The sequence below is a fragment of the Corvus hawaiiensis genome, chromosome 3 (assembly GCF_020740725.1).
Source record: "Corvus hawaiiensis isolate bCorHaw1 chromosome 3, bCorHaw1.pri.cur, whole genome shotgun sequence".
NCBI classification, from domain to species: Eukaryota; Metazoa; Chordata; class Aves; order Passeriformes; family Corvidae; genus Corvus; species Corvus hawaiiensis.
The window spans coordinates 22,052,540-22,077,913 of record NC_063215.1 but is presented as its reverse complement, the minus strand read 5'-3'; the positions used below and the strand labels follow the sequence as shown (position 1 = coordinate 22,077,913).

The 25,374-nt window shown below is 36.7% G+C and overlaps 1 protein-coding gene across 5 annotated transcripts in view; it reads right to left on the bottom strand.

Moving 5' to 3' along the window:
* ARHGEF10 (Rho guanine nucleotide exchange factor 10) overlaps nucleotides 1-25,374 on the bottom strand; it is a 112,287-nt gene continuing 86,913 nt past the window's right edge. For all 5 annotated transcript variants that reach the window (XM_048296439.1, XM_048296440.1, XM_048296438.1 and 2 more), the window contains 4 exons: nucleotides 18,671-18,813; nucleotides 12,545-12,719; nucleotides 5,843-5,965; nucleotides 1-3,901 (listed from right to left, as the gene is read on the bottom strand). In XM_048296439.1, coding sequence (XP_048152396.1) covers nucleotides 3,387-3,901; nucleotides 5,843-5,965; nucleotides 12,545-12,719; nucleotides 18,671-18,813 — 956 coding nt within the window. In that variant the 3' untranslated portion in view covers nucleotides 1-3,386. The remainder of the gene's footprint in view (nucleotides 3,902-5,842; nucleotides 5,966-12,544; nucleotides 12,720-18,670; nucleotides 18,814-25,374) is intronic.

Here is a 25,374-nt window from a genome sequence, read left to right as displayed (position 1 = left end):
TTAATTTTTATCATATTTTTTATTAAACATTTTTCTCAATTTATACTTTGAACATAAATACACAAGTTTTATGGCTCATGTTACAAAAGACACTACTATGTGTTAGAAAACATATATAGAATATCTTGTAGTGGTTACATTTGCTCCCCTTTTTTCCTATTGTTTTCATAACTTCTATTAATCTAGAAAAGCAGTATCAGAAAGCAAAATCCAACCTCCTAGCAGCACAGTCTACAACAGCTATAAGGACTACATGCCAGCTCTAAGAGAAACTTTGGTTCCTGCCTGTTTTCATAGTAAGGTAATACCAGCAAGTTGCATGTCAGAAAGAAACATCACACCTTGTGCTTAGTTACTAAAATCTAGTTCATGACAATATGTATCTTTAAAGTCAGACATACAGCTTCTCTTTTGCTTTACAGCTTAGTAAGATAAAGATAGTTATTTTCAAAATAGAAGAATTTAATGAGGAACCCATTCTGTTCTTACGGAAATCACTGGAAAAAGGCCAATGTACTTTCAGAAGAGCAGATTTGTACTTTGTTTCTACTGTTTTATTGACGGAACTGAAGAAAATCACATTTCAGCTGAAAGACAGGATAAATGTCTCTTTACAACTCTCATGAATTACTGCTAGTGGATCCTGTAATAACACCATGCATGGATTTCCAGTTGAGTGTGTGGTAGACTCTGCTTTCTGCTCCTAGTGATCAGGATCCATGAGGGAGTAGATGCCATTCTCCAGACCTGAAGGCAGGGATGTGGAATACCATGCCCAAGGAGCATGCAAAATAAAACCTGTGGTCTTTTTGCTGCAGTGTAGCAAAGGGATACTAGATTATATATGCTTTATACACAGAAGAATCTTTTAACTTGTTTTTCAATATACATACATTAAACTGTACAATGTAGTACTTCCACACAGTGGGCAAAGAGCAGCTCCCAGGGCCATAGCTATGGAAGAGTATAGAAAATGAAACCGGCCTTGATCTCTCAAGCCAGGGGAGCCTAGGCAGTAGGTCAGGGAGAAGAAAAAAAGTTCGGGAAAATGTTGCCAGCTGCCTGGCTTAAAGGCACTCTGCTTTTTTTTCTTTTTTTTTTCCTACCAGGACTCAAGCCAACACTAAGCCTATGCCAACACTGACAATACCCAATTGAAGTTGCAAGACACACAGCAAAAGACATGGAATAAAAGCAAAAAACAGTAATGAAGATCCTAAGCCTACAATCCCATCTATAACAAGTATCCTTTGTGATTCATTGAAATCCATGCTATTATGGCTCAAGTATCTTGTTCTAATCAGGAATGTAGGATGTGGACAAAGCCTCTGGAATCAGGATGCATACCTGATTTTGAAATGCCTATTTTGGTGCCACTTAGCAGGCAAAGACTGCCTTCACCAGCATTCCCTCTGTCCCACTCACTTGGTGTCAGGCATCAGGGACTTTAGTCCAGTGCTCTGTCAAACTTGCTCAGTCAGCCTACACACTGATTTTGGGGCCACCTTGATAGAGGTCTGCTTTTTAAAGCAGACAAGACTGTAAATTTAAGACACACACAAATCTGCTGCAAAATTAAGAAAATAAATTTCAGCAACATTTTAAAAACCCCAACCCTACTGCTATATCCAACAAAATACCTCAGTCTCTAGCACTGTTTGCCTTGAAATGGCACATGCTGGGAAACACTGCCATTATGGTTGATAGTGATTTAAACCAGGCAGATTGAAACAAAACATGGTGGAATCAAGGCTTTGAATTAGAAGTAGCAGAAACAATTTCAGAGCAAATCACCCTTTTACTGGGATAATAATGGTACCAAAGTAGCCAGAAGTTTTATTTGATCCTAGTCAATGCATACATCTGACAAACATTCTATCTACTTCAGATATACTTAACTGGCATTTTACTGAACTAACGGACAGTATTAGTTACTGAAACTTAATTACACTAATTTCTCTGTATTTCAGTCTACTGACAAGGGAAAAGAATTTTCCCAGCGACTCAATTCAAGTTACCTGTAGTAAACAGATTTTGACTGAAGGATGTGTCTCATCACCATTTCTGGCAATGTCTTTATGAGCTGAAGCTTTTGTCTTATATTTCACATGTGCAGAGATTAGTGCAGCAGGCAATTTCAGTAGGAATCCCAAATTCAAAGTTTCCTTTGGAAATACATCAATTCATGAATAAAACATTTATTAGGTCCCTACTTAGAATTCATCCCTCTAACAGTACTAAAGTGACAACTTGCCCATCTGAGGGACTGAAGCTCTGCACCCCACTTTCCCAACACCCATTTACAGACTGTGCTTTGCTGAAACTGGGTGAAAAGAGGTGCCCGCCATATCTCTGATGTTGCACTGTGACATTATTTGATAGATGCTTGTCTGGGGACACAGCACAACTCAGCTGACCTCTAGTGATTACCTGCACTTTCTATAGATATTCCTATATTAGTATATATCTTCCCAATTAATGACTTAATTAATAACTTCATTATTAATTTACTGCATGTGCATGCCTCCTTAAAAATGTTACAGTCCATGTTTAGCTTTGATATTGATTTGCAGAGGGAGGATGTGTTAGCAGCACTGTAATACACAGCTGTCCTGTATCTGTATTTTCTATTTGCCTGAAGCCATCACATCCTTGCAACTTTCTCTGTAACAAAAACAAGTCGCAGACACATTGTACCTACCAAGAAAATTTGTACTTTTGTACTGCTTTTTGTACTGCAACATTTCTAATAACACTGAGCATTAGAAACTAGTAGTTAAAAAAAATCTATGTTCTATGTTGAAATAAACAAATACTGATTAATTAATATAGCCAGTTTTCTTCTAGTCCAACTCTGGTTTGTGGAACGAAGCTTTAAACTATTATAGTTCTTGCCAAATTAATATTAGCTCACATTAGCTACTTATGATTTATTATTTAAAAATATTTCCTAATTTGTTAAAACCTACTGTTCCATGCAATATGTCACTTTGGAAAAAGTAGGAACAACTGATTTAAGTAAACAGAAACCAGCATGAGACATGGAATGTCTTCCCTGCCTTCCCTAAGTGCTATAGAACATAATTATGATATTTATAAATGTGCGTATAAATAAGGTAAGAGATTCTAAAACCATTTAAAAGTCCCTAGCAGTTCCTTTTTTTCTAAATATCAAAGACAGCACCAATAGCTAAACATTTTCCAATACTCCAACACTGCAGAATGTTCTAAGTATGTGAAGACCTGCACCCTTAATCCTGTGATCCAAGCCTACTGAAATAGCTCCCAGGTGTGTAACGTCTATCTGCTTGGGTCCTAAGCTGGTATTAGCCACAAAAGGATATCACACTTTTTTAATAGCAAAAACAATCTTAGATTTAGTTCAGTTAGATATTTAATAGTGGGATTTGCCAGACCATTACTGAAGACACTAGTTCATCTTGTCGCTGCTGCTTGGTCTTCTTGTTTACTCTTCTGTGTCCTTGGCCACCAGAAATTACTAATACTGAACTTGCTTTCATTTTCTTAGATTTCTGTCTTTTACTTTTAAATGAGATATTTTGATCCTTCAAAAGCTCATAAATGTTACTGTCCTCTGGTCTGTGTTCTAGGGAACTTGATCCATGAGACAAAGTAAGGGATCCAGAAGATGATGACAAGTCACTTCTTTGTGCAATGGACCCTACTGAATCCCCCAGCCAAACTGCAGTGTCCTGGGTGTTACTAAGGGAAGAGCCTGGTCTTTCACTGTGCAGAATGTTCTTTTGGTCATCGTCCTTAGGTTCTGAGCCAGGAGGGAGGCTGTTCCTCAATTTGTTTCTGTTCTTCTTGTTTATAGATGTAGCTGTTACAAGAAACTTGACTGGGCTATTGTGTGCATGGTATGACACCATTCCTCTTCCTGGAGCCAAAAGAAAAGACACAATTAAAGAACATTATTTCTCAGACCACAGTGTTCTACCATAATTAGTTCATGAAATTTGCTCAGAATAGCGTTAACTCTTAAAGCCCTATTACATGCATCCAGTCTTTCGCTTTGTGTGTACACTGTTTACAGAAAAAAAATAAGTACAAAAATAATGTTCTACCACAAGTGTTTTAGGACTGTACTAATAAATCGGCTGAAACATGGCATATGAATTTTAGTTGATGTACTTTTGTGTTCTGTTCTCACTACAGCATGAGCACAGAAATACTGCTGGCTTTTTAGCTGGCATTGACACAAACATAACACTGAGTTTTCTCCAGTAATCCCCACATATTTTGTGAACCCCAGACCAATCCTGTTCTACTTCTGTACCTTTCCAGAGTAGCATAAGAACATTTTTTTCATTGCAACAGACCCATACACACTATACAACAGGAACTAAAACTCATCCTTCTGGTTGTCTAGTTACTGTGACAGATTCATAAGGAATTGACAGAACAATCATTTTTCTTTATTTTTTTTTTAAGTATTTAATTAGTGGTATATTGGTGGTACAAGGAAGATTTACACTGTGCAAATTATCAGAATGTATGAAAAACAAATTGCCCATGGCCAAATTGAGAAGCTGTAACAGAATCAGTAGATTTGCCCTTTACAAGCAAAAATAAGAAAGAAAAAAATATTGAATTCTACAAAGTAAGCTACAATATGAAAAAGAGCTAGGCTAGCAAGGGGAAAAGCCCAGAAACCTTATAAATCCATCCCTAACTCCCTAATGCATTCCACATTATAAGAAAACACATTTTGCTTTTACAGATAGTACAATCATATAAAGATGAATTATCACTATTTGAAACATAATGGGGAAAAGCCACAGTTTTTGAGTTCAAAATACAGTTATCAAAGACTATAAAAACAGATCTCTAAATGTAATGTTGCTAGATCTGTGAAATCTGACAAATCTTGATCCCAGATAAATGCAATATATGACATAAACCACAATAATAAAAACAGAAAATGGAAGAGAGATTTTTTGATTCTGCAACTATGCGTATTCTTGTATTGCATTTATTTTCACCTAAGATAGGTTCCAGATTTTTACAAAGCATTTATCCTGTGTCATACCAGATTATTGCTGCGTATTTTGCTGAACACAGAGGATTTCATTTTCATTTTGCAAAGTTATATAACCTTTTTTCCCCCCTGGAGGAAGCTGCAAACAGCTTGCCTCATAAAATCTGCCAGCTTCCCTCTGCAACACAGAAGCTTGAGCAGAATTCTGAATCCAAAACATTGGGGGAAAGTCCCTATTAAACACACTTTTAAAACCTTGCTTCTGCTAGTAGTTTAAACATTTGTAAAGTGATACAGCAGCATTCGTGTGTTCATATTTCAAACGGGGTAATATGAAAGTAACTCAATAAATACATCTCTCCAGAATGCAAACACCTTGATCACTGTTCAAAAAATTGAATATATACTCTCATATATTCTAAGTCTCCAGTTTGGGGGAAAAGGGAACAAAACCAGTTTATTCAATAACCAGTTAGACAACATGCTAGTTTTCAGTATCTGTGTCTCTAATACATCTATTTTCCCCAAATCTAGAAAGAAGACTGCATTCTCTTCTCATGCCCATATATTTGGCTGTACTCCAACAGGATTAATGTCTATCTCTTAAAGAAAAATAGTTGTCCCCTTTCAAACAACTGAGACAAAACTAGACAAGTATCTGGATAATACTGTAAAGCTTGGAAAGAACAACAAGTATAATTTCATCACACAGCTCTAGCTTTTATCTAAGCAATACATATATAATTTGGCAGTTCACTTAAGTTACTGGCAGAAGAGAACTGACATCTTCAGTACTCGATCCATTTGAGAAATTTCACTCACCAGTTAAATTTCACTCACCAGTTACTTTGGGAATCCCCTGCAAGCGTGGCACCGGTAACGCTACTATTATGCCCAGGTTTGTTCCAACCAGCAATAAACCATGGCACACCAGGAGGCTGGTCACAGAGACACGCTGCTGCCCTGTGGAGTTCAACAGGTGCTCTGTTACTGTTGAGTGATGACCTTTGCCTACATCAAAGGAACTTCAGGCAAACACAATCAGCTGTACCATCTCAATTCAGCAAAGGCAAATATTTTCCTGGATTATGGTATTACATTTTACATACATGGCAATTCAAATACTATTGAACTTCTGAAACATTCTGCCCTAAATCTCTAAACCACAGCATCTAAAGGTAGACACAGACTGTCTCTACAAACATGCTTTTAAGAACACGCTATGTTTGTATGTTCCCAACAATAAAACTGAAAGGCATTTCACTTCACAATACTCAGTTACACACTATAGTCAAGACTCAAGCCTGTTCAGGATTACTTTTTTCTCCAAGTTTTTAATCTGTGAAACTCTATCAGAAGTGCTGTGTCCACTTTGTGTGTTTGGGTCCCCGCATACAAGAATGGCATTGGCATATTGGAAGAAGTCCAGTGGAAAGCAACCAAGATCATCAGGAGACTGGAAACATTACAGGAAATGCTGTCTGCACCTACCTGATGGAAGGCTGCACAGAATACAGTCAGACTCTATGGAATACATGTGCACAGCAATATGGTAAGCCACAACAAATCAAATTTAGAGCATGTGAAAATTGTATTCTACGTAGGGAAAAGCTGCTTCACCATAAAGGTGGTCAAAAACTGCAATGGGTTGCTCAGAGAGGTTGTGGAATCTCCATCCTATGCAAAAATAGTAAAAATTTGGCTGGACAAGACTTTGAACAAGGTCTAATCAGGCCTTCTTCACAAAAGGTTGAACAAGACAGCCCCCAGAGTAACTTCTAATCAAAATTACTCTGTGATTCTATTATTTTCTACAACATTGTTTGCAGGATTGATATTTTTCTAATGAAAACAAAGTCATTTTTACTTGCAATGCTTACTAAAACTATGTTTGATTCAGTTTAGATGGATTTTCAAAATGGCCTTGACAAGTTTCAGGAACGGAAACTGGTCTGCACAAACTTTTTCCCAAGTTTATGGCGAGGAGCATTTAAACTCTGCTCGAAGCTCTAAGAGTTTCAGGTTCAAAACATACACATTCTTGGATTTATTATTAACTCTACATGTAAGAGAGTGGTCATTCCATCTTCATCATAGCTCTCAAGTTGTGAATCACTTCATCAGTAGGTTGAGAATTTGGATTCCACATTTGATTTAACTTGGGTGAACCCTCATAGTCTTTGGAGTAGGGTCTTAATTATGGTATTTCACAAAGGAATGCATTTTCTGTCTTGTCCCTTGAAGCTGAGATAATTTACATCCAAGAATATATGAATTACAGACTCACTGGGAAAGCAGGGAAGGAGCAGCTTGACTGTAGCCCAAAGCACTTGACTGGAAAACAGGAAGCAGACCACAGTCCAAGTCTTTCCTCACAGAACTTTATAAAACCAAAATATTAACCCAGCAATGGTGTGTTTTAAGAAGCCCATATAGGGTCAGATCTGAAATCCAGGTGCTGTCTACCTAAAAGCACATCCTAAAACACCCTAAAGGCAAAATGATCAGATGATCCTTGGCAGGTGTAACAAGGACAAGTAAGTTTAAAAGGCTACATCTACCCGTGCAGACCTTTAGAGACTCCTCAGTTGATTTCCATGAACTATAGGTGTTTATGCTGGTAGGATGCATCATCCCTTCTAAGCTAAATAAGCAAGGATGCTCTATGTTGTACACAAATTACAAATCCTTTGAAGTGTGGTGTTTCCCTTTTTGATGGGTTTTTTGTTTAGTTGGGTTTTGGTCTTAGGGTTTTTTGGTTTTGTTTTGGCTTTCTTGAGATATTAATGGGATTAATTTAGTTTCCAAAACAAAGCACACAAAGGCACTCCTTCAGCACAAAAGTTTTAACAGTAATGTCCAAATACCTCTGTATTCTGGAGTTTTCAAAAATCAGTATTTGAATTCTGTGATTTAGAACTCAGGCTTACTCAAGTTATATATGACATGTGAGTCTTCTCCTACCACCTGTGCCACAGCAAGTGCAAGCTAATTACAGGTTAGCTTAACTTAGAGCTTGTTTTACAAACTACACAAATACTTGAGTACAATTTTTTAACTTTTAACAATTATCAAAGCCTCCAAGTACACAGCTGCCTCTCAACCCCCTGCAGAAGCAAGATGCTCCCATTTTTAAACAACTGCTCTTTAATGCTTTTTAAAGCATTTAAAAGATAACATTATATTCATGATTTCACACTTCAAACCTGAAGCAACTTTTAGACAGGAATTTTTACCTGGGGAAACTGGCAAATATGCATTACTGTTTCCACAGGCAAAACCACCAAATTATCAGCCAGCAACTTGGAATCTTAAACACTGAGCACAGCCTAAGGCATGAAACAGCTATAGCAAGGTCAAAACAGAAATTGCTTGTTGTGAAACCTTGGAAAAGCAGGAAACATCTCCATCTGAGAAGACACTTTGAAATAATGTGAAACAATTAAAATATATATAGATAGATAGATTTTAAAAAATTACTATTTTAACATATTAATTTATCTGCTAGCCAAGGTTTGAAATCATACTTATCTTTGTTATTTTCTGAATTTTTGTTTTGATTTATTTCAAATTCAGAGAAAAATAGTCAATCCAGTTCTCCAGAAGGTATTTTGCAGTAAACAGAGAAATTAACAAGTTAAAAAGGGAAAATGATAAACATATATGCCAAAACCAATAAAATACTCATCTTTAAATAACAACTTTTAGATCACACTGTCCCATTGAAGAAAAAACTGTTAAAACCTGTAAAATAATCTGACCAAGATCTTGACTTTACAAGAACTGAAGCCAATATTTAAGCTTATATATGGACAAATGGTTTTACTGTGTATGGTCTGCTCTGCATTCACCTTTCTCAGGTCTCCATTACAACCACCATCAGAGCTGGATAAATCCTTATAGATCTGAATTCAACCCCAAACAGGTGCAAGGACATTACTGCATATCCTCTAACACGGCCATGCTGCTCTTACAATGTAAAAAAACAGCCCACAGTACAGATCTGCTGGGCTGACCTAACATTTTCTCATCTTTTTTATCATTTCCCAGCAGTAGGATCATAAAGCAACTGCACTTCATGGTCTGGCACCTGGAGGGGTGGGAAAAAAGCAAGCTGGAAAGCCTCATAGCAGAGTTTGTTTTCCGTAGAGAGGAAATGATACTTTTTTTTTCTTTGCTTTTGTCATCTGTTTCCAGGAAACACACATGCCATTAGAGGATATATGGATATAAACAGAATATAGCAACTTAAGCAGAAATCATCTCTCTGTTCAAAAGGTAACCTGTCATCACCTATATAAGCATGAAGTATCAAGGTCACAGTAATCATAGTAACTTCTTTAAAAGGGAAAATTCTTTTAGAGCTGAGAGAAAAAACATGTTTAAGGATGTTCTTTAATATAATACTGACTGTGACTGTGAAAAAACAAATGGTCTGTTCATGTACAGTATGATATTTTTTGGTGTGAGATGTGATAAAGGCTGGTGAAAAACTGCCTTTGTTGAACCTTCAACTACAGATCACAAATATTCAAGCATAAACTTGCTCTACAAATGAAGTATGTTGCACTAGTGAAATGTGTGTATTTGTCTTCAAATGTTAATAGATTTCTCTGCTGCTCAGTATGCCCTCTGTTAAGATAACAGAGCTGTGCTTGGGCTCCTTAAAAGCAATCCAGCTGTACTGTGAATCCACAGTGAACTAGACAGAGAAATAAATAGCTAGCTGGACCTATAACAATAATAATGTTCTTCCTCTCAACCATTCTCTTCCTTTCTCACATGGCATTTGGTCTTTCATTACAGAACACAATCTTGTTATACATTATTAAGAAATATTTCTGATGATATATGAAATAAAGGTAGTATAGACCAGTCTAGACTAAATGCCTATCCCACAGTCACCTCTGTGACCCTGGTTTAATTTCCAGTCCTGCATTCCTAAACACAAACTTTCCGTAACTCCAGAAAGCGAGAGCCCTCCCAGCTCCAATACTCATTAGTGGACTGCCACAGATTTAAAATTACCTCCAGCAGATAAAAGAATCTGCCAGACACAGTCTGCTTTTTTGCGTTACTAAACTTCACCAAATCGTAAGGACAATCGCCTTCTGTGCCATTTCACTCCCCTGTGATTCTGTCCTGCCCACTGTGCTGCAGGGCTGTCTTCTCCAAAGCACAGGAGACACATCCTTTACAAGATAGAGAGCAGTGATATTTAAAACCATCTTCTCCCAAGGACAGAATTGGGGAAATTTAATGCTATGAGAACTCATTATTAAGGTTAGGAGACCCTCCTACTCCACTTAGTTACTATAGCTATCTTTTAAGTACAGTACTGTAACTCACAGTAACCATTCCTGACAGTAAGTTTTTCTTTTACTTGTACTGTATAACTACAAAAAAAATTCATTACCTTAAAGAAGCAACATTCCTCTTATTTACATTACTTTAAGTAAAGACAGAGATGACATCTCTAGTTAGCCTATCAGGTCAGTATTACATAATGTTACTACTGAAATCCTGGGAAAAGAAGTCCAGCTTCTTCAAAGTTATACAGAGATCTTGCCTTTTTAATCTCTCTTCTTAAGACTCTTAGCAGTATTTTTACACCAATTTCTTCTCTCATTTCAATACCACTTGAATTTTTTATTTATGTGTTATTTTTACATATTAAGGAACTTCTGTTGAATTTCAGAAAACTAACAGAGCTTTTCCCTTTAAAACTAAATGTCATAAAAATCTCCCAAGAAAGCAAATACATATATTGTAAATACACAGCAATTTCACTGTGTTGTAATTCAGTTTCACTTTGTTGGTTTTTTATCCTTTTTTATCTCAGTATATACTATACAGAACTTGATTTATTCTTTATCTCCTTTCAGTTCCAAAACTGCTGCTTTTGTTCTTACTGCTGCTTTATTATGTAAACCTCCTACTACTCTTTTAGCTTTTGTTGTTGCAGCATTTTTGAGATCATATAAACAGGCCTGAGAGCTGCTGCTAAATAATTGAAATTCATTTCATTTTTAGAAAGGAGTCTCCCTTTGAACATTTGCTGTAATAATGTCCTACTCCCGAAATAAACTTCCATTTCCATTCACTGGTGTGCTTTCTGTGAAGACATTGAGAAAAAAAAAAAAAAAAAACCAAAAAGGAACTAAAATGGGTAAGGATGACACCAAGGAGCTATAATTAGCTAGAACTCTTTTACAAAAATAATGGTATGGTATGTTAGATCAGCAGTTTTATTGCCATGGCAATGAACACAAAGCTAAATTCTGAAGATTTTTATATGCAGAAAATATGTAAAAGGGAGGTCCTACTTCCCTTTTTCCCCCCTGCTATGAACAGCAGAACATACTAAAAGTTAATCTTTTTACAATTGATCTTGACTTCTTTGCATAATTGTGATGAATTCAATCAAATAATCTATTTAAGGGCAGGTGATTTGCTGCTGTTCAGTGCTGGAGCTACGGTCAAACCCCACAAGTAAAAAACACCCTGTCTAGAACATGACAAACAGACACAATTTATAATAGAGTTTCATTGCAAAGCTAATGTCATCCGAAAGAAAACATGGTAAGAAGACAGAGACTGAAGAAGTGAAACATTTTTGATGTAAGATTTATATCTAATTCCTGTGAGAATATAATATAAATATAATCTCTGTGTGGGAAGAACTGGCTTCTGCTAGATAAACTAAGCAATAAAGCTGGCATACACATTGCCCATAAAAACTGCAGAAGCTTGGTCTATTGCAGTCTACAGATAGGGAGAGACAGAAGGAATGGTTGTCCACTCATGGATATCTCATGCTCAGCCATGCCAGTACCACTTTTCTCCTCTCTCCTCCCAGCACTGCCACAGCTCTCACCTGATGTGCTTGCTGATGCTGAGGTCCTTGTCACTCACTCGCTAAACTGATACAAGCCATTGCAACTGCCTGTGGAACAGCTTCTGTCTTAAAACACGTTAAGAGCTGTAAAACTTTCTCCTAACAACCACGTTTCATTTAAGACTAACCATTTAATTCAAAAAATTAGAGCTCCAGTCAGCAAAACACTGAACACACTTTGAAACGGCAGCATGTGAGTGGTTCAGCTGAGTTCCCTGGGTCTCCTGATGAAATTAAGCAAGTGGTTTTTTGGTCCCGATCTTAGGCAAAATAATTCCATCATGCACATGATTCTAAGGTTCCAGAAGCAAATGCTAATCTCTGCAAACTAAACACATTTTCATGACAGATTACATTGTCCAACTGTTTCACAGTCACACAAAAAATATGACCAAACAGAAGAATCCACCTGCTTATCTATTGAATTATATTGATAATCTCTAAGGAGAAGAGATGTTACTCAACCACCTCACTACACACATTGTTTGCCTGGGCAGGAGACGAACTATGACTTACTAAAGCAAATAGCCAGGAGACATCAGACCCAAAGTCTGAGATGAACCTTCTGATTCTGGCCTAATCTACAGCACTGGAGAACAAGAGTTATAAAACAAAAATGTTACCATAGGATGCAATTCAGCTACCTGGCAACATATTGTGAACAGGTGTGGCAATGTTAACATCCTGGAGGTGTTTCAGTGTCTCCGTGTGGAACAGTCGAAGAGTAGATCCAGATGTGAAGGCAATCCAGACTCCCACTCCAGCAACAGCCATGTGAGAGATTACCATCCCTTCCTCTTGATGGGCTTCAAAATGGTTCTGCAAGAAAAACAAGGGCTCTATAGGGAGATGCAAGTCAAGGATATCACTCAACCTTTCTTACCAGCTTTTCAGTGTAGGCAGTGTATCTTCATCCTCTTTGACAAGGACAAAACTTTCTCTGCTTCGCTCAGGATATGTTCTGATAGCTGCATATGATGTGTTAATTTCCCAGGGACTTTTTCTGGAAATATATCATCATTAGTATAGAAGGATTCTCAGTTCTTGAGCCAAAGTTCCACCTAATGACAGAGTAACTCAGATTTTCTGTTTTTTAAAAATATTGCATGATAGAGGCTGGAAAGCTCACAACAACTCAGACTTAAAAGGATTTTGTATTTCCTTATTGATGCTCCTTTGGGAAAACTACCACAGCTGTACTTTTATCTACAACAGAACTTCTCTTTCAACAATAAAAAACACTTTTCTTTTGTTCTGCCATGGGGTGTTTTCATAACAAGAATAACAGACTGCAATAAAAAGTCATATTTAGAAAGTAGAGTGTTTAAGAATATAAATACACAATTATTTGCTCAGTTACACACATAACAATGTGAGCCTTAATACTGTGGCTTGGTTTTTGATGCTTCTGAATTTCACAAGTATTAGCTGTTTTATTTTCCTGCCTTTCAAAGAATTGATGCTTCTCATTATAAGCCTCTTTCTATATGTAAGTAACACAACACTTTGAAGATAGACCTTTTTCCTTCATCTCATGCCTTCACAGTTACAACCCGGCTCCAGGAAGGCAGAAACCTCTCTACATGTCTCTATTAACATGTGAGATAAAGTTGTAGTAAAGTTCCTTAATCATTAACAAGAAAGAGGGATTTTTTTTTTCCCCTAGTTTTCTCTTGTAAGAGGACTGTCTCTGAAATTGAACACTGCCTTTTATTGTTGTGCCAGTCTGCTAAACATAAAACTCACTTAGCTAAATAAATGACAAACTGTTCCTTGGATAAAAATCTCTCTCTGAGGGGTATGGAAGTAATAAGTGCTCTAATATTCACTTAACATATTATATACTCTTTATTATATTTGCAGAAAATACTCTAAAGTACCTCCTTCTTGCTTGTGAAATACACTTAAATTTTCCAGGCATTACAATTAAGAGTTACATTTTGGTATTTTTTTCATTAAAATCTAAATATAATAGGGTTATAGATATATTGTCCAAATTTTCCATCAAATTCAGCTAACAGGCTAAGATCAGAGACAAAGAATAAAACTTTAGGACTTCCACAAAGCATTACATTTGGTATTATTATTAGTAAGCACATAATATTATTTTCATACTTCATTACTGCATAAATTATTATTTTCAGTGAGAAATCTGCTGTTTAAAGAGAATGGGAATTATCTTTTGTGTTTTTCATTTGTTAACACTATTCTTCAAGTGTTCAGTTTTTAGTAAATGAACAGAGAAATTTCTCTTCAGCTGTCAGGCAGTAGTTCAGTTTTTGAGTGTTACTGTATTACCTTTTGATTCTTTGAATAATAACACTTCAGAATGAGAGGTAAGCAACCTGGTAGGCACATTTATATTCACTGTTTTCCTCAAGTAACCACCATTCATTCGACGTTACCAAATGATATACACAATTTGAAAATCATAAAATTTATTCAACAGAAGAATTTATCCATCGAGAACATCTTTCAAATTCAGAAACAGCCCTTATGACTAGATTTCCTGATATTCTCATCATGCATGTTCCACTGCAAAAAGATTCTAAAATATTTACTTTGTTTATAGACTCATACATCCCTACATTGGTGATTAACTGGCTTTTGAGAACTTCTAGAGGATAGACCCGAGGCTGCTGAAGCGAACCTCACCAGCAACTTCCACTGTTTGAAATTAGAAGAAAAATAAAGAAGATTGTAAGGAACGAATTTTCTCTGGAGTGATCCGACCACAGCTGATAATTCTGTTGATGCCACTGAAAACAACTTGCACATGCATTTTCGTCACATTCCATTTTTACCAGCTCACTCATTATACTCCCACTTAAGTCTGCCCTGCCATTCGTACAGCTGTCTGCTGGAACACACAGACCCATTTGAAGTAAAACTGTTGTTGTGGTTGGAAGTGGGTTCAACCCACTACAACACAACAAGAAAACTGTAGAAAGAACTATTCTTCTCATTGAAAGGGTCTTCTAACATGGAGCAGGAACATACCCCGAAACTGCACCTTCTTATGCAGAGACTTTTGAGGGGGTGCTCACTTACACCAAACAGCTGCACCAAGAGATGAACCACGATTTCTCCAGCTTCAGGAGAAGAGGATAATGGGGGTCACTACCCTCAATGTCAAACAGATGTCTTTCACTACTTTAAAGCAGTTACACTACTTGTGAACACACACTCATGTAGAGGGATTTCCATTTTGTTTTGTTTACTCAGCTGAACATTTCAGTGTAACTCCTGTAGAGTTAGCAAAGTTTTAAAAACAAGACAAAACAGACTAGGATAGAATGACACTCAACCAGTGACCTTATTCTATTAAATACTCTGGCACTTTCTGAACTTTTTAAACAAACACAAACTACCTTTGCAGAGTACAAGGAACTACAGGCACAGACCATTATTGGATGTAGGTCTGTACCCAACAGCAATACAACTGTCAGATCTAGGGTCAAAACTAAGTGACAAATTTCTTCTTCATAGAAAGAGGACCAGAGTATGTAATTAATATATAACAGCAATTGATGCATTTCTCATGTGTACCCTGCCAAGGGTCTTGGGGCATTGTGCCAGTTTGGGGCACTGTGCCAATAAAAGACATTACCTAAAACATTCCATTACAATAACATATCATTAGAAAAAGTGAATTGAGAGTCTTACCCATAACAGATGGGGGGAAAAAAAAGCAGGAGAAATGAGTAATATCCAAATCCAATACACACAATGCCAAATCTGCTCATTTACTAAAAATTATTAAATAAAGAAAAAATCTTAAATAAAAATCTTAGCAAAGCAAAGAGGCATGGAATGAGATTGTCTTCAAGGATAACATATTTTGCACTTAGCAAATGCACAGATGATGCCTTTTCCTGGTCTTAAAATCAAGAAGCAAACACGGTTAGAAGAAAAAAGGGGTTTTACCTCTGTATTTATTTTAAGGATCCTTAGGTGCACCACATCCAGGTGGAATGTGCCGAAACACACACCACAATGCACACCCACAATAGATCGGGTATAACATTATAGGTGTTACTAATTAGCATATCTATCAAAGATTCCCCAATGAGAGGCTCAAGTGAGCCCCCCTCCCCAAGGAGCCTTCCCCTGGATGGTTCTTAGTTTACAAAATGTGTTCTGGAGAGGACCTTGATATCTGGGGCTTTCTGATCCCTAACTACAAGGCTTCTAAGGTGTTTAGTCTCCTAGATTTACAAAATAAGTCTAAGAATGTAGGCTAAAAACCACTAAGAATACAAAAGCTATAAAAAGGTATATAAAAGGGGTATAAAGAAAAAGGCAAAAAATCATCACGGCATCACAGACAGTTAAATATACCTGTGAGGCAAAGAGTGCCTCACAAGGACAAGTTTACAAAATAGTCTTGAATATGCTCATGGGCTTGCAAAAATACGACCTTAAAATGTTTTCAGGTGCCTTTACTGATAATGTACATGATGCAGAGCACAGTATGTATGCATGACAGTAGCAATGAACTAGCAAGCAGCTGCATTGCAGTATATATGGAGATATAAAGGAGTTCAGTAAAGAGGGACGAATAACAGTTGAGCCCCGTGCAACACCTGGATTCTTGCTGATAGAGTGAAGATTAAGTTTATGTAAAAGATCTTGAGTCAAATCATTACTACTAACTCTAAACAAGAGAGAGCACAGAGGGAGAACAAACATTTCCTTGCTGCTGCTTCCAGCACCAAAGATTCTGCTCTTCACAATAAAGAAGAGGCAGCTCAGATATTAAAATATTTGATATATACAGAGTTTAAATTGTCTCATGCATCATATAATACTGAAATAATATTGCCAGCAAACATGGTAAGGGCAACATAGCAGATCCTTTCTGGAAACATAAACCTAGGAAGTTATCAAAACAAGTCAGGTCACTAAGTAGGCAGCAACACTGAAAACATTAGTGACCTGTTTAGTCTGGTGAGATGATGAGAAAAAGATCAGTATGTCTTAAGACCCATAAAGAGGCAACACAAAATCATCACTTGTTCACAGTTCTGTAGGGAGGATGACATACTATGCCATGGGTATTTGTGTGAAATAAAAAAGATAACCCTCAGCCAGACATACAGAAAATCATCATGCTCTTGAAAAAAATTATTTATATTGAAAAAATATTACTCAACCCAATATGCATAATTTCTTATATGTTGTTTGCTGCAACACTCACTGTGTGTATAATGGACCTATAACAACCTGGCCTCTGAATACAGTAGGTGACTTAGTTGAGAAATGAGAAGAAACCTCCTGTGATGCCTTTGTAGGAAAATCTGCAGTAACAGCTGAAAAGTGAAACTGCCATGTCTGAGAGATATTGGTAGAATACTTGTTATTTTATTTCTCCAAACTTCTGTTTTCAACACTGCAGTCCATGATACTGTACTGTATTATGACAGAGTAAGCTTTAAACATTTAATCCTCAGAGCTTGTTTAACTCTGGGTTTGTTCTCCTCTGCCAAAACAGCCCAGCATAGCCCAAACTGCAGCCATACCACCTGGTTTAGGGAGAGCTTTCCTACAGAATTAGGCCAGAATTGCCAAACTTATTTACAGAGATCTGTCTGTACATATCCAGCCTCACACAGGAACAATCTGGCTGTGATTTCTTACTGTTTTCCTGGTGAGAATCTGAGAGGTTTGTCACCAAAGACTGTACAACAGTAACCATGTGTCCTAGAGGCTGTGAAACTAATGAAAGTCCATTTCAAGCATCTATCCAAATCACTCTTCCAAAAGCTTTCCCTAATCATACCATTCAAACTACCAACGAAATAAACCTTAAAGAAAAGAAAAATAGGGAAATATATGATCCAAGCATCTTATTAGATGAAACAAATCACTCAGAAAACACAGAAAAAGACAGAGGAAATTAGGATGTTAGCTATTTCCCTGCAAACCCATGACAGTGACTCACAGAATCAATTGTACCAAACAGACAATTGTTGGGAGAAAACACGATCATCAATGAAAAAAAAAGCAGCAACAAAGCACACAAAGAAGGAGGCTGTGAGCTCATCATGACTCCTGTTCGAAAGAACTTCATGGCTGTAAACATGCAATTCAGTGACACTCTTGTAGGTTGAAGGAGAGGTTGAACTCCCAATGTTTCATCACCTCTTAACTTTGGATGGCTAAGATGTTCTTTTGGTGAAAGCTGTAATTTTGACAGAAATAAGGGCTTAGCACTGTCTGGAAAATGTGGTCACAAATGTGAGTTTGAATCCTTAACTCTTCTCTCATTCCAGAAAAGACAGCTCTTATGTACTATTCATCAGAAACTGCTCTTATGCAAATAAAGTTTTTGTAGGCCACTGAGAAGCAAAACTCTGAAAAAATACATTATGAAATTATCACAAGGTACAATTAACATCTAATTATATAGAAGTAGTCTCTTAATGAAACCTTCTTCTGTAATTAACATGAATTCCTTTAGGCACCCACTTCTCTGCTGCCTTGCCTCAGATTTCATTTTTAAGAAAATCTCTTGCCCCAAATACTCTATAATTTCCAAGCACCTTATGGAAACCAGTGGGTAAATGGAAGCAAGGTCTAACGAGACATCAGGAGAGAACACAACAGCAGAATTACAAACTTAGGGAGTGGGATTTAACAGAACCGAGACCATATTCAATAAAAAGCTTCCTGAATCATGATGCTTCTTAAACAGATTTTCATCTCTAAAATTTCACCACTTATACCCTGTAGCATAATAGGTGAGCAATGCTTTTAAAAGCTTTTACCTCTATGGAATGCGTCACAGCGCTGATTATAAAAATTTGTCCACCACATGCAGCCCAAATGGTCTCCTCCATCACAAGCAGACTTCTAACAGGCAGAACCCCCAATTTAACTATCTTCTGAGGTTCCATGTTCCATGTCCCATCTTCAACAAAAAAAGAAGAAAGGTTATACACAACCAAATGGTGGTCTTTGCTTTAAAACAGTTCTGAAAAGCTCACTGCTTGAATTTCTGACAGTTGCCACTTCAAGCTACACTGTGATTTGTGTATGGTTACTTTTAGCTTCCAGGGTAAGTCTGTAAGGATAAAACAACATTAAGGGGAATACCCAAACCTAAGTACTCATATACCTGTCAACAGTGCAAATGTTATCCAGATTAAATGATAATCCAGGAATACCACATTGCTGTTCTGATACAACTGCTTTCCTTTCCAGAGGAAATACAGGCAGAAACCCATGGCTGACACAATTGTCTCCAGCTCAGAAAGAGCTCACAACCAACTCATTTCAAGATGAATCAATTTCTAACTAGGACAGAATCATCTTTCATGTGCAAAGTAGTCAGGAAGATTTTTACTGTGGGCTCTAATGAGTGCAGATCACTCTCTAAGAGCATATTGATGGAATGGATCTTCCTGCTACTAGATGCTTCATTTAAGAAGGAAATTTAAAAAAAAAAAGAAGAAATTAAAACTTGGTCTTGTACCATATCTTCACTTTTCTTACTTTTTCCCCTAATTATAAAACCAACAGTGTTTTCTTTGGACTGCATTTAGCAGATCTAAATTAAATTATGCATGTGTATGTGGCACAATCAGTTATTCAGAGAGGTTCTGGTAAGAACTGCATGTTTCAACCTACTGCTCTGGACACTCTTGATTGCCATCTCTTTGAAACAAGGACTAGCAGATTATTTATCCCCAAATTTAAGAGCCAGCAACATTTTAGCTTTATCTTTTATACATACAAATTGACACACTAAGTACGTTGATAATAATTTTAATGTTTTCATATTAGTTTATATACTTTAAGTGCTCATTGAATATAGTCTCAAAGATCACATTTCTATACATTATAATTTATTAATAATATAAAAATCTGTTAAAAGTAATGGGGTTTTACACTGAGATAAAATATTTCAAGAAAGTACCATTTCTCCACTGAAAAGCCTTCTTCCTGCACAAGCTGCAAAAAAGTTGCCACTCTTCTGGCACTAGTTTCAACTCAGTAACCACTTAAATTTTGATTGATGAGACCAAAGTAAATACATCTTTAGGCAAGCACTTAAGTAGAAGTTTTTCTTTTTCGTCCTCAAAACAAGTGCATCTCCTATTATTTGCTTAGGGATAGGGAGTACAAAATTTCCTGCTTCACCAATAACAGTAGCAACAAAAATAATGAGAAGTCTCAGCTCTGGAGTACTTCTCAACATTGCTGTCATCTCTGTGATACAACCTTTGCTGAGTCATTCTCAGGACGTAGCTCTCTTCTGAAAGCATCTTTGTAAAAGTGACACTTAGTTTCAGGCTGTCAAAATAATTTTCATTATTTTAGTTTGCATTGAGAAGAGTGCTTCCAGTTATTAGCCTGCAAACTCTCCCAGCAACGTCAAAGTCACTCTGTGTTTTCTATGACTCATATATGCTATTAGTAATAAACAAACTTCTGGAAAAGTTTCCATTCTCTAGCAACCACATTATCCACAAATTAAATTCTAAACTGGAGGCTGCCCATACCGCAAAGCCTTCAGAGAGTGAAGCTGCACACATGTGTGTCACAACTTTCATTGTGTAAGGGATGCTGACTGAAGAAGTTAAACAACAACCTGTACGTAGCACCATTCTTAGGGATAAACCCAGCATAATTCTGGTACATTCTTCCTGTCTTTTCTGAAGGATAAGGACTGTGAGTTTGGGCAAGGAGCAGATATGCTGAGCAAAAAGCTATCTTTTCTAGTTATATTTTCACACTGAAAATATATATATTTTACATTAGCGTAAAACAAAAGTTCATAGAACCTGACAATTCTTTCTCTTAAATACATTCAAGCTACACATTAATTTATATATAAAGCATAGCTGACACTGAAATGACAGGATAACAAGGATTTTCAGGATCTCAACTGTGGACTCAGATTTACATTTTGCTTAAATTCAATTTCAAACATCTAATTTTTAAATTTTTTTTTTAGATCTGGACCTTTATGCCCTAAAGTTCCATGTAATTCCTCAGATGACTAAGCACTACTCCTTATTAATAATTTTGATCAATGTAAGAAGGTGAGTTCAACATTATCAATGTTATAAATACCATCTGTGTCATGAATATTTGATTCAACATATATGCCTAACAAAACTCAGTTCTCACAAAACCATTTTCTGTTGGTATGTGTTCTAACACAGTTCTTGACAATCCAGTTTAAGAGTTCTGTAGGACTGGACATACAAAGAAGGTGAGATAGAGACCTGATGTCTTTCATGTTACCATGATTTCATGAAAAAAACCTCTGAAATCCCATTTGATGTATCAGCCCAGGAAAGATCCAAAGCTATCACTCTACCCTATGACCCTAGTCAGGTGATAAGGCTATTCACTGGTGCTTTTTTATTTCTTCCTGCAAACAATGCTGTCCTCCAGATCAGACAACATCTGAGACAGATGAGGGGAAAAAAGGGTAGGGGGACACTCTCTGGTCTAGTAATTAGAGCAGTATTCAAAGGACATGTCAGCTGTGTTCTTTTACATCTCAGTAAAAGATTAATTAATTATACAAAGTAGAATGGCACCAGGAGGACAAATTAAGCCCTGTGCATCTCTCTCCTCTAATTTTGTGGCAGCCAGGGAAATCTCTTGAGAGTGGAAAGCGTGGGTAAAAATCCTCTCAAGCAAGACAAGGGATTAAGCCTGATCTGACATACTTCTGTAAATGCTTTAACCACAGGCTGCTGGCTAAAAGTAAGATTAAGACTTCATTTTGATGACCAAGAATTTTATCACCCATCTCCAAAATTACTTAGCAAGTGTGTGTCTAGTTCACAAGTGGTTTAAGACTATCAAAATCATACTTCGAAGAAAACGTAATATTCTCCCTGCCTCCCTCTCCATCTCAGCAGACCCAGTTCAATACCTGCCTGCACAGACTTCATGTTTCATGTTATCTGTCTGATCCAATGTCCATTGCTTCTACAGCCTAAGGGAAAAGGAGCATTATCTCTATTCTACTTGTGTAAACACCTGCAGATTCAAGACATACTTATGTAAGTAGTTCCGACAAATGGCACTATCCAGGTATTTAAAATTAGTCACAGCACTTGCAAAAACATAAGGAATGGTTTTGTTTGATGCTATAAAATCTTTTGCTAGTTACTGACTAAATAAGTTTATTTCTTCCTGGCAAAAGAGAAAAGAAGCAAGAAATAGAAGCCAAAATAAAACTTTTGCCAAAACTAGAATCTCAAGGCATACTATATGAATTGTAGGTACAGCTGTTTGCAGGAAAGAGATGTGTCTACAAAATCTGAGAAGAGGGTCAAATATAGAAATGAATCAAGGGGCTTCTGGAAATTAGATGTCGATATTTATGTTGTATATAAGATGTCTGATATTTGCATATTAGATGAATATTTTAAAAAAATAGAAGACAGATTTTATACTAATAGATCTGTGCTATGTCACCGTGTTATGCCACTATTTTTAATACTCTTTGTAAGTTATATTTCTCCAGAAGTTACATGCCATAGTTTATACACCAGTGTTGAACAGTACCTTGCAATGCACATATCAAGCTGTTTAGCTGCATCAAAGTAAGGTCTCTCATGCTCATGAAATATTTCTAAGACTTTAATGTATAAGGACATTATTTCCATTAGTGCATTTTGTTACTAGTCTTGTGATTTTTATGAATTTTGGAAAATTAGTTATCCTTCTATTCACTCAAATTTAATCTGATAGGAAAAGTTTTAAAACAATGTTCGTTTTATAGGACACAATGTTGGCTATTTTATCTTTCTGTGGTTTGTTTTCACAAAACCCTTCAGACGAAGGAAAGTAGTATTATTTTACAATAAGTTATAAGAACAAGCTTCCTATTATTTAATTTATAAATATTTTTAAATATTTAGTACTTTTAATAATTATAAGTTGTTGGTGCACTCAGGTCTTCATATGAGATAACCTTTTAACATATAGTTTATTTCCTCCAAAAGTCTTTTCAGAGTTTGTAGCAGTTTTCCCATCCTTTATGCTTTCAGTCAAGCTGAACCGAGCAAGCTTTTTTGTTGACAGCTTCCTCTCTTGCTTAGCAGCACTATTGATGGTTTCAACAGAGCTGCCAACACAGCCCTGGGAACAGCAGTTCTTGGTTAATTAGTGCAGTGGAGCACAAACATTTTTTCCATCACATGGTACATAAACCAGTGCTGTGGAGGAGTAAAATGGTACCTACAGAAGTCAAAAGTTTAGCACATTCCTTATCACTTGAAAATAAGATGAGACACTCAGGTCTGCTCTTCTAAACAATGTGTAACTAGGAATGTCCTATACTATGCATGCATACTCCTTTTTTCTCACATATGCATCAAATTCTTCAAGCTAAACAGCTGACAGAGCTCTTCCTAAAGTTATACAGGGGATGGTGCTGGAGGTCCTGGCATGAGATACACAAATAAGACTGAAAGCAATGTCAACATATTTCTGGTAATGAGTATTATATGACACTGCAAAGACAACAGTATTTTATCTCTGTTTATCTCTGTTTGCTCTAGTCCTCTCCCTAACAGCTTAATACCACTCCTTATTTTTCACAGCAATACCTCTCACAAGGTCTACTTGAAGTGGCAATCACATGCCAGAAATACACTCTTCAGACAAGCTGGAGTAGTACATGGATCCACTCAAGCTCTGACTTTGACATCAGTGTTTTACATTCCACATATTCTTCCTTCCCTCAATTTGTCAGAGGACACAAGTGTCTTACCAAATCCATCAAGGTACCTCACCAATTGAACTGACTTGCTACTCCTTCACTGTTGTAACTGTTTCCTCTTACTCTTGTATTTCCTTTCAGTTTTAGTCATTTTCCTTGATATTAATCCTCTGAAAATGCTCACTTGATTAGTGTCACAAGGCCTCTTTGGATAGGTAAGTCATCGAAACTTCTGACCAACTTCAGAATTCTCTAAGTTCTTACCAGTGAAGTCTCTTCTGTTCTGTGCATGGCCAAAATTGTCTCAGCTGTTAATTATTTCACCTGACCAAACTCTTACTGAAACTACTAAAGTATGAATTCTTCTACTTTCTGCCACAATAATTCTGAGTTTTATTTTCTTTTTCCTGTTTCTCTCCGTACTCTTTACAGGACTTCATGGAAAGGAAATGTATATCAATGTCTAGAAGAAAGGAAGTAGCTGGAACTGACTACAGTATATCAGGAACAATACACCTATATTATATAAAGATTGTGATTTCCCTTTCCTAAGATACTTTTGTGAATGGAAGTCAAACATGCGCTGACCTTTTTTGCTATTACATCACTCAGAAAACACATCTGCTCTTCTGTCTGCAATCATCACAAAGGGGTTTTGTTATGTTTTTTAAACACAGACAATACAACACACTTTTTCCTTTACCTCTTCTAAGCATGTTTTGCATGGAAATATTAACTCAGCCTGAGGCAAATACTAAATGCAGAATTTTTCAGACTGATAACGGTGCTAAAGTTCACAGACCTTAAAGTAAGTTCCCAACAAACAAGGTGGCAGAAATTTTGCAGTCTGCATCACTCCCATTCCTATGTAGAACAGCATTTAATTCACTAGCCGTTTCACAGTTCCCCAAACAAGTCTTCTCACACAAATAAAATTAAGGATTAGTGAGGATAACTATCAGGGGTACTATTTTTACAATTAACATATTAGCTGATCTGCACCCTAGTTTTCTGTGATATTTTCACAAATCACCATATTAGCTCACATTTAAGAGCCAAGTAGATTTTACGATATCAGCACCTCATGACTTTGCTTTTAGTTTATGCTCAAATACATTAAAGCTCAAGTACTTTTTACCTCGTACGTGAAAATACATGGATACAGAGGTGTCTCAGTAAAACATTACTACCTTCCAGAAAGGAAGTTGAGCACCTCCTATTCTCCCACTAACATGGCACTAGCTCCTTGGTTTACTGTACAGACTTCTCAGTTTCCATTTTATACTACTTCAAGACAAGGTTTTCTGCAGCCAGAGAGCACTCTGGATGCTGTTGATCTGACAAAGTTCTCTAGTGAAGAAACTCAGAAGAGAGTACTTGCTGTTTGTAAACAAACATCATGGATATTTATATGCACCGACCCATCCGAAAACAACTGGAGAAATTAGAGCTATTTGGGTCCTGCAAATCAAATGATACAAGTTGTGGGTCTTTTTCTACACAGAGTAAGGCATCGAGCTTCAGTGACTGAACTGATTCACAGTTTCTGCACAGGGAGGAAGACAAAAGGACCCCAACTCTATCAGAGACTGTGAGATAGATTTTTAGCCTAGAAGAAGGATTATCCTTTTTAATTCATGGAATCCTGTAACAGGCTGCACAACCATTTTTCCTGTGAATCTCATAGCATTTGTCCTTCTCAGGCTTCAAATCAAGATGTAATGCAGTGATATATTTCACATCCACTTTTAAATCTTTACTTAATCTCCTTTTTGATGA